Source organism: Cariama cristata, unplaced genomic scaffold (genome assembly GCF_000690535.1).
Source record: "Cariama cristata isolate BGI_N322 unplaced genomic scaffold, ASM69053v1 scaffold11458, whole genome shotgun sequence".
In the NCBI taxonomy this organism is placed as follows: domain Eukaryota; kingdom Metazoa; phylum Chordata; class Aves; order Cariamiformes; family Cariamidae; genus Cariama; species Cariama cristata.
In genome coordinates, this window is record NW_009630683.1 from 24343 (window position 1) to 34844 (window position 10502).

The 10502-nt window shown below is 37.1% G+C and overlaps 1 protein-coding gene across 1 annotated transcript in view; it reads right to left on the reverse strand.

Annotated features, from left to right (window-relative positions):
* Positions 1-6390, reverse strand: part of AHI1 (Abelson helper integration site 1) — a gene marked incomplete at its 3' end in the record, with an annotated part of 30416 nt that extends 24026 nt beyond the window's left edge. Inside the window, exons 1-2 of the mRNA XM_009705650.1 lie at positions 6265-6390; positions 5272-5393 (exon numbers count right to left, since the gene is read on the reverse strand). Of these exons, the coding sequence (XP_009703952.1) occupies positions 5272-5393; positions 6265-6274 (132 nt within the window). The remainder of the gene's footprint in view (positions 1-5271; positions 5394-6264) is intronic.
* Between the last annotated feature and the right edge of the window lie 4112 nt (positions 6391-10502).

Consider the following 10502-nt stretch of genomic DNA (forward strand, 5'->3'; position numbering starts at 1 on the left):
CACCAAGACAAAGTTTTAACACAGAAATAAAAGCTGATGTCTGAAACTAGAGATAAAGCTTAAAAATGCACTAACCAGACCTAGTAATATTAAACATTGTCCTAATGAAGTATGAGTTAAAAAAGCAAGCATCTAGAATTTCACACAAGTATGCTTATTTAATACATCAGACAAACCTAAAGCCATTCATACATCTTTTCAGAAGGTATCTTTATTTTTAGCATCCTATGTCTAAAAATAGCTTAAATTATCTCAATATCAAATCATGAAAAAACTTGTCTTGGTACCTTCATCTTTTACTTGCTTAAATAGACCAGTAACATCCTCTTTTATTCATAAGTCAATGATTTAAGAGGATGCAGAAGATTTCATATAACTAACTCGAAATACAGAACAGAGTAAGGGAAAGAAAAAGAAATTAAAGCAACAAGCTTTGTATAAACTAAAAATAAACAATTAATGCTTTCTAATAGATTGTCCAGTTCCTTATCTGCATTTCTACGAATCGCTTTAACTGCAGAGTATAAGGAACGAAGGTTAAAACATACTGGCAATTAAGGCCCAACAGTGACCAACAGATAAGCTCATGCTGATTTTTGCCTTTGATAGAACATTAATCCATTAAGCCCAGGAAGTAGAATTCTCTGTGAAATCCTAAACAAAAAGCCCTCGCTTTTGACCTGTTCAGGAGTTCTAAAATCTCTTGATATTCAAGAATCACCTCCTCAAAGAAACCTAGCTATTGCAAAAACTTACTTAAAATATTTACTAGAACTTGTTACCTATCGTGCCTAAAAACGAAAACATACATCCACAAATATGTGTCATGAATAGTAGCAACACAGTCACTTAATTACAGCAAATTTACTTGTAGGAAAAAAACCACAGAATATAATCATAATTAAACAAAACACAGTCTCAAATTACAGCAAATTCCAGGACCATTAACAGATACTGCAGGCAACACAAAGATGTTTCAGCAGTTCAAACACAAATTCCTCAGATACATAGCGTAATTACATGATGTAGTTAAACAGAGAGGAAGGATGGGAGGGAGCCACAAAATGATAAAGTAAAAGCCATGAGGTTCATAAAGACCATCAGATTAGGTCTCAGGCAGAGGCAGGGATACTGGTATAGATTCTCTCTCTGAAACGCAGGACAGAGAGATCAAATAAGAGCAACCGTCTGTGTATAAACACACCTGAATTGGGTTAGAAAAAGCAGTTAGGCTGGAAAAGCAGCTCAGGAGGACAGGTCTGTTTCTGGAGTAACTCCAGAGGGTTGCTGACCTGAACCTGACCTCCTCAGCTTAAAGCATGGAACAAATGAGGAGGCTTTTTTTTTTTCAAAACAGCTCCATGGCCACATGACACAAGGGCCAAGGAAGCATTGTTCCCTCAGAACAGACCTACCTGCACTACTGGCTTGATCGGAGTGAGAGATGGGTGCCAGCCAAGCTTCTGGTGGGCTAACAAACATAGCTTGCACCACAGTGAGCCAACCCCAGGTCACGTCACTTGCCATTCGTGTTCCAGAGCTGAGAGTAGGGACACCTAATCATCTTATTCCTTTTTAAAAAGGCTTCTCAAATATGCACGACTGGAATGTGGAAACACTTCAAGTCATTTTGCCCAGGTTATGTGGAAACTCAGATGACTAGATTTACAGAGGTACCTGAACTTCTTCCCATAATACAAGCACATCTTGAAAAATTAGGAATGGACATTGCCAGCCTACTGAAGGGCTGATACATACTTATTGTAAGAGACCACTTACTTACAATTGAATTGGTAATGAATGTACTTGTGATGCTGGCTAGTTGTGTGGGATGTTTAAGAAAATTTTAATGCACTAAGGAACCAATTTTGCTGCCATTGTTCAGATAAAACTACAAAATATAGATGCTCAAAGCTTGAGGAACTTTAAGTTGGCGAAGTTTCACCAAATTTTAAGAGAAAACATTGAGAAAATGTGTAGGTCAAGTATACAGTCAACTATTAGCAGTTCTCCTATTTTAAATGTAAGAAATAAAGGGCTAAAAAACAGTGGAAATCGCAACAATTATTCAGTGCCTGTCAGCTTATGGAAAAAAATGGGCTATGAAAGAGACCCTGGGAAAATTCTACAACCTCAAAGCTCTGCATGTTGTGTTTTACATCTAAGACAGAAGCTAAAGTGCTGCATTAGTCAGAAGAAACCTGTAAAATACCCATCTTACCCAAAAGAATACAAGAATTTTCAAGCCTGGAGATAGATTCCTAATGCCTGTACGCTCATGAAACTCCAGACTCCAACCTGCCATCCAGGGCCTCACAAAGAAAGGAGAGGACTCAGTGAGGTAGAAAATAAAAAGCTGCAAACGGATAAATCTGTTGCAGTCCTGCCTTGAATACAAAACCTTAGTTATCAATGCGTGCCCATCCCAATACTGTAAGCTGGTCAGACTACAGTCTAGGGAAGAAATTCTTGCCTCCATAAGGGGAGCTTGCTTTTCACCTAGTAAGAAAATGTCAATGAAGTTTTCGAGTTAAACATCCTCTTCTCTAACACGAAATTTAGATTGAACCACATAAACTCAATCATCTTCACATCAACTTTAGACAGACTAATCTATCCGGGCAAAATAGTCTGGGCATTGCCTGGTCTGAGGCTTGCGTCATTCTAACAACCTGTAATAGGAGGCACAACTGGTAAAAAATAAATATGGTGACTGTCAGCCCCAGAAGGGATACTAGCAAATTCACTTTCTGATGGTGTCCCAATTGCTTGTTTTTTCAGCCATGCCTTCAGGCTTCATACCCACTGCACCTGTGGCTATTGAACAACAAAGCAGACTTTTCACTGGCCACAGCTGATGTTTACCTCCATCTCCATTACAAGCCCTTCATTCCTATCAGTTGTGATTTCAAACCCATCCTGCCTTACCGACATCAGCCCTTCCTCTTCCAGGCAGGCCGATTCCCTTCTTTCCAGGCAGGCTCCCCAGGCAATTGTTACAGAGAGCAGAGCAGGCAAGCCAGCAGGCAATCTCCTTATCCTCACTTCTGTCATTTAAAATCACAGTAACCTCCTGCAGCTCCAGAACTCAGGCTTCAAGGGAACAGTGGACTATGATTTATTAATCTAAGAAAGGCTAGGTTCAGTAAAGACAGAAGAAAGCAGCAGACTCAAACATTTCCAGTGGAAATATGCTCTCAACCATGACCTGCTTGTGATCAAACCTGGGAGCCCATTTATGGCAAGTGCATGACACAAAGACAACCATCACTGATAAATTTCACGTTATTTAAAGATATGTGAAACTCTATACAGTTAAATTATATGAAGTGAAGAAAACTGGAACAAAACCAGCCAACCTCCTCCATCTACCTCCTCTTCCCCTCCCACACACATTTATTTCTTATGAAGAAATGACTGGTTATTTGCTGAAGCTTTTACAGAAATTTCTACCTGAATGCAACCAGCATGGAAAATACCAACCTGAGCTCTTGCAACTTTGCCACACTTTTAAGGAAATAATCAAAATGGTCATTATTAGGTTTCAAAACACATTCTCTCCTCGAGTTCTCAGTTTTTTAGTGCTTTGATTGGTAAAAATCTATGGCTTTAACAAAACTATAAAGTTAGGCTTCCACACTGATCCTAAAAATGCTTCTTAATTTGTGTATATACCACTAACACTTGATTCATTTCACTGTGATTTTAAGTGTTTCTAGGTAACACCAAAACACTAGTGTTTTTCAGAGACTTCTGGAATGGAAACCAATTTAAAAAACAAAGTAAGCTTAAAATATTTACAAGAAATATGTAGTTGCGTATGAACATACAATTATGTGCTCAAAAATACTTATAACATACTTATAAAGTACAGATTTAAAAACTCACATTTCATCAAGAAAGTAAACCTAACCAGGGAAGAATTCAGTCTTATATTTACACATATGCCAGCAAAAAAAGGAAAAAACCCCACTCTCTAACTCTTCTATGCTATATTTTAGACAGCACGTTGACTTTTTGTATAGACTATTGACTAAATACCATATACTATATGGAATGTAAAAGAAAAAAAAAATCCAAACAAATCTTAGCTTCCAATTGTCAATCTAAAGACAAAATTATGTTTCAGCATAACAATACTAAGTTTAAAATAACTATTCCAAATATACTTATATATAATAAATACATGTAACATTTTGATATTATATAAAATACCATTCCTTTGTCTTAAAAGGGTATTAAAGAATGAACATTTACTTCCAGCATCTGGTAAGGATCTTATTATAAGGAAAGACTGTAAATATAAAACTTAACAGGAGGAAAATGAAAAAACAGAACATTCGCCTTTTAAGAAAACTGGTTTCTTTTGCAATTCCAAACATTGTAAGTCAATAACTGGTATATATAGAAATCAAACATTTATTCTTCCGTTCAGGAAAAAAGCTACAATATGAATCATAACTCAGAGGAATCTCTGAGGCTCTTTTAATGAGAGGTATGCCACAAACAAAAATGTCATCTAACAATAAGGTCAGGGTGATAGGATCATTCCTAATCTGCAAGTCACAAGCTAAGGCCAAAATCTTTAAAACAAATCTTTATACACGTGTACATGTGTACTGCCCAAGTAGACGTGTAAACACGGGACCACTCAGACACAAAGCTCAGCACATGCAGAAATACCCTGATTACTGAGATCAAATTGAAAAAAAAAGTTTCAAATGTTGTTTAGTACTGTCTGTAAATTCTTATTCTTACACCAGTAATTTTTAGGAAATGGAATACATTTAATGATTATCTCTATATTATTATAAATTCTCATCAGTTCTCAATTCCCAGATGTATTACAGAGATGTAGCTGTATTACACAGATGTAGTACTCTCAAAATTAAATACTTTTACAGCCATAATTCTACTAGCCCATCACTCAAACATGCACTAGTCAATACTGCATTTGAAAATCTTGAAACTATTCCGAAAAATGTGAATGGAAAAAAAGTACTGGCAGACTTTAAATGAGTGCATGCCTGCATGTGCCACTTTCTTCTTACCAGTATTATATTCTACATAATTTTGGCATACTTCCAAATTACAAGGATGCATTGCTGGTACACAAACAACAAATAAAAGCCACATCAAAAACAAAGGATATGTGCAGAAATATACTTCATTTTTTTAAAATGCTTACATCTCCTTTCTACAATACATTTTCCTGATCTTTTCTCCATTAAGAAAGGCAACCAAACAAAGCTTGCATGTGTTCAAACTCACCACAATATTTTCTTCAGAGTGAAACTTCTTTTTCTTTGATTTCCTGCTGTCTGTTAGGCCAGCATGACGTCTGAAGATTTCCTCAAAGCGGACTTTGGTTTTTGCCTTTGCCTCACTTTCAACTGCAAAAAGAAATTTAGAGTATGATTCACTAGCTCGATAATCACCATTGCTAAAAAAGTGTGTAATCATGCTTTAAAATTGCAAAGGACAAGAATTATTGTACCGGGGAAAGCTTACGAAGAAATTCGCTTAGTATTCAGTTAGGAACTGCCACTGACAACATAAACCACACAAGGATAACTCAGGAACATTGTACAAACACACCAAGCTATTACTTGTTGCTGAAGTCAGCACCGTCTACTCCTTTTCCTGAAGAACACATGTTTTGAAGAGCACACACATCAGGAGCAGCACAAAACCTGGGCTAGCCAAAGCAGAGGACAGATTATTGCCCTTGCTGTTCACGAACAGTAGCCCACTGACAACATACGTGACACACTGTCTCCAGGAAAAGCAGCAGCTCTGGGTTCTTACTAAGCCTGGAACCCAGGGGAGCACCACCCTGAGATAGATCTGAAAGAGGCATGAGCATGCACAGATTTGGAATGAGCTGGAGCTGAGAGTCCATGCCTTTCTGTGAATCATGACATTGCTGTCAGCAGCATTTCAACCCTTGAAGCAGTAGGTGTTCTAGCCTCCCTGAGGTAATGCTTAATTTGTAGCTAAAGAATTAAAAATGCAATATGACACACCACTCAAAAAGGCTGTTGAATCCTCAGCTATGGCATATTTACCACTGTCATTACAATCTTTACAAAAGCCCCAAAATTTTAAAGAAAAAAAGCCAACACTTTGAAAATCAGGTAAAACATGGACTCAAAACGGAGTCAATGCAGCATTAAAAATTTATAGACAGAAGTAACTCCTATCATTTGCATCTAGTTCCAACTATAAAATACGTATTGGAAATCAATCACAAAATATTCTTACCTGCTGGCATTTTCAGTCCTCAGCTAGAAGTAGCTCAACACACCAGCTGCTTCTTCCTCAGAATTCACCATTCTATTTAAAGAAATTAACAACTTTCATTAACATAACTTGTCCGTGGACTTGAAGCTAACAATTGAATGCATGCTAATTAATATCAAGGATGAGTACAGGTCTTTCAGGCAAATATTTATTTCTAGACTATTCGCCTAAATTATTAGAAGTTCTCTGCCATCAAATTTCAGCTCAGGATTCTGAGCATCTATCTGATACTTGTTATTTAAGAGTAAATAAAAATCAACGCTACAGCAGTTTAATTAGCTATATATTTCTGGGCAATAGCCAAATATTTCAGTACTGTAGTCCTTCAGTCTTCTGAAAAACTCCTAGAGTTCATTTAAATAATAATGACCCGTGAAGCCGTTTATACTGAAGCCTTCCTAATCAGGTTCCTATCCTGACAGCATCATCAAGGAAGCCACATTGTAGCCAGCTGACAGCTTTCAATGCAAAGATTACTATCTGCTAGCAACTCTATTACAAATCTCTAAATATTTATGTTTACATAAAGCACTTGTGTTTTACATAAAGCAGACAAGCAATTACATGAAACTCATTTCTCTCAAGAAAAAAATGTTAGGCCCTCCTAGTTGTGGAGAAAAGCCTACAAATGCAATCCAAACAAAGCTTGAAGGCAAATAAAAATATTACACAGCTTTATCTTTTCATCAAGAAAATTCAGAATGTTTTACAAAAAACTTTGATACAAAAAGCTGTTTTGCAAACAGTGGAACTAATGAAATCTCGCTTTCTATGAATGTGTTACATTCCCCTTAGTCTTCCACACAATGAGCTGTGGTACCTATCTCCCCGATAGCCCATCGGGCAATAGCTCCAAGTTCTCCCCAGGTAGCACCTCCTGTTAGACACCACTAACTCACAGTCACTGGACACCCAGACTACATCTATCTTTACAAATTAAGATGCAGCATTAAATACTGGCAGGCTATATAGTTGCATTATCCTCAGCACCATTTTGGTCCAAGCCACCTAACACCCAAGCAATTCCTGGGTACAGTTTTGGAGTTAGTACGGATTATTATTAATAGGCAGTTTGCATGTGGTCACTCTGATTTGGGGCTAAGAGAGTTTCATAGCACTAAAGCGGGCCAAACTTGGCCTCAACACTAAAAATCACTCCGGGGCACACACACCTTACCAGTAAAGAGCCGAGGCAATGCTTATGTCCCCAAGCATCTGCACTACCGTACCCTCAGATCTCTCTCACCTCTCTTTTGGCATTCCTTGCTTCTTCCCTCTACCCCACAGGCTACGTACTTTCATCTCATGTCACATTTGTAACTTACAGTAGTTTGGTCTGCTCGCTAGCCAAACCAAACCAAATTAAGGAGGGGGGAAAAAAAAAAAAAAGGGAAAGTTTTAGGGCTGGTTTGGGACTGTAGAATGGGTGATTAATTGCCAGGTGTCATTAACTCTATTTTACATATTAAGCAAAGCATTTATGCTAAGTATCCAACAACCTAAGGATGTTTGAAATTGAGCAAGAATGACCAGGAGGGATTTCAAAGGAAGAAAAAACAAACGTTTTGTTCTATAATATGCTTTACCATGTCACTGACAAAGTAGCAATATTTTCACTAACTAAAATATGTTTTGACTCATAAAGCAAAGCTTTACTGTAACAACTAAAACAGTAACAGTTAAAAATAACACTTCTTATGAGAAATGAGAACAGAAAATATTATTGAAAAATAAGTCTGCATTTGCAATTTATACTTACTTACACCAAAAGGCTGTTTTAAAAGTACTACAGTTATTAAGTGCTGCTTTTCAAGTAGTTGATTCACAATTGGCTAGAAAAAGCTTATCATTTGAAAGAGTAGAAAATTAAATATAGTTATAAAATACAGCAGATTCTATCACTTCAGTAATTCACTGAGGATGGCAGAAACATGGAAGAGTCTCTTCTGACTAGTAGAGTGATTTCAACCATCCCTCAGAAAAACTAATTACAAACAAATGAAATGCTGAAGTGCTCTTAAATTTAAAACAAAAAACATGAGAGACAATATAGAACACAACAGCAAAATAAGTAAAGTGCACACCTGTTCCAAGTATGGCAATAATTTTATAGTAAAAGACACACAACAAAAAAAAAAAAGGTAAATTAATTTTGCAGATACTTTTGCTTATAATGGAACAAGCACCTTTCCAAAGGCTAGGTTCACCTCATGTCTACCAGCACACTCTGTATGCATAGATTTGCCAAACTGACCCGTGAGTGCATCATTTCCTATTTATCTCTGTGTATTCAGTAAAAGTCTATCTTCTTGTGGCAATAAAACTAAGAGATAAAGTCCTCTAATGATAGCGCTATTATTTTGTACACATTTGCAATTCAGAATTACAAGACCTTTGGCATGGTGCATTAAAGCAACTACTAGACTTGTGTAAATATAGATCATTAATCAACAAGGCTAAGAACAAGGCTGTTTACTCGGTGTAATCTCACCTTAAAATAGGAGAGATTTAATCGTATATCAAAGTTCAGCAACCACAGTGCCCCAATCTGAATAAACTCAGCTATCATTAAGATTAATCTTGCAAGAAGCATTTTTGCCTGATAAGATTTGATCTCTTCCCTGTTAGTTAACATCATGCAATCCAGGAATGACAAAAATACATACTTGACACAGTGGCATATTCTAGCCATCAGGAATAACCAGGAAAAGATGATCATGAAGCCCAAACTTCCAAGAATTACTATATACCTTCCCGAAAATCATCTAATTTTCTCTTCTCTAATATTCCATCTGTATTTATAAATGTCATTCTACATTAAATTCTTTCTCTCTTCACAATATTTTACAATACTCATTGAGTTGCTATATTCTGCATCTGTAATATAGGAATTCTCTATGCAAAATATGCCACAAAGCCCACTACTCACAAAAAACACTTACTGATCACTAAAAAAAAAAAGTATTAAAAAAAAAATCAAACCTATACTATGCTAGAGCAGAACATACAGAATCTGGACTACACATTGGGAAGTGACAAATTTCCTACCTAATTAGGACTATTTAGGAAACTGAGTTGACAAAATATAATTGCACACTTCAGGATTTGCATGAACTAAATCTCCCGTTTTTCTTTTATTGCAAAAAGTGAATGTCATCTTCAGTGGCTCAAAACAAGTAAAACATCAACCCTTGTTTACTTCTCATCTTTCAGATGAGCTCAGTCATCTTAATGGGAAACCCTGGGTTTTACTAGTAGGTTTCCAATTCAGCTATCTGTAGGTATCACTACTTTGAGATTTGAAAAAGCTTTAACTCAGTTACACAGCAAAATAACACCAAGTTGAATCTGTTTCTCTTCACTAATGATAAATGCGACATCAAAAACCAATCTGGTTTTATTAATGAAAATTCAGTATTTATGTCCAGAAAACGGACAGACAACTTTATTATTACCATGTAAATACCTATGTACTTGCATATCAAATAAACAGTACTAAAAGTGCAGTAGCTTTCTACCAGTTTAGATGTGGCTGCAAAAACCTTGTGTTCACACTAATTTAAAAGGATGTTTAAAAAAATCGGTGCTACCCATCTGAGTTTTCCAACAGTAACGTATCAGAAAGCTTTAGCTTCAGAGTAACTGCTGGTTTTTTCCCCGAAGATTTGGCACCTTTTTTTGGTCAGAAGGCTGAAAACTGTCCGTGTCTCCCCTGATGGCAAAACTATGGACTTCTGCTCTGCACAAGGAAATACAGCTGACCTTTATAGTTCAGTAAGTTTTAAGTCTCTTCTTTATCTTAGCTCGTAATGATGAAAACGGATTCTCATCAAGAGACGACCCTAAGTATCTTACTTTCCAAAGCAGCATTTTGCTTTGTGTAGAGGAATAATGGTAAACAACAAAGATAGAAAGGAACATTCCCAGCACAGGCCACAACTGGACTAAGAGACGGGATTAATCGCATTTAACGTGCAGATGTGAGGGAGGCATCACTGCTTTGGGGCTCAACACGTCAGGCACGGAGAAGCACTGTACCTTCATGTGCAGCGGGGTATAAACCGACCGTACAATCTCACCTGAGTGAACTACAAAGCTTGTACCGAGCCGGGGGGGAGAGGAAATCCTAATGAAGGGATCAGGGCTTCCCGCAGCACTGCCTCACGCCCCCACGCTGCAGCCCCACCAGAAGACGGCAG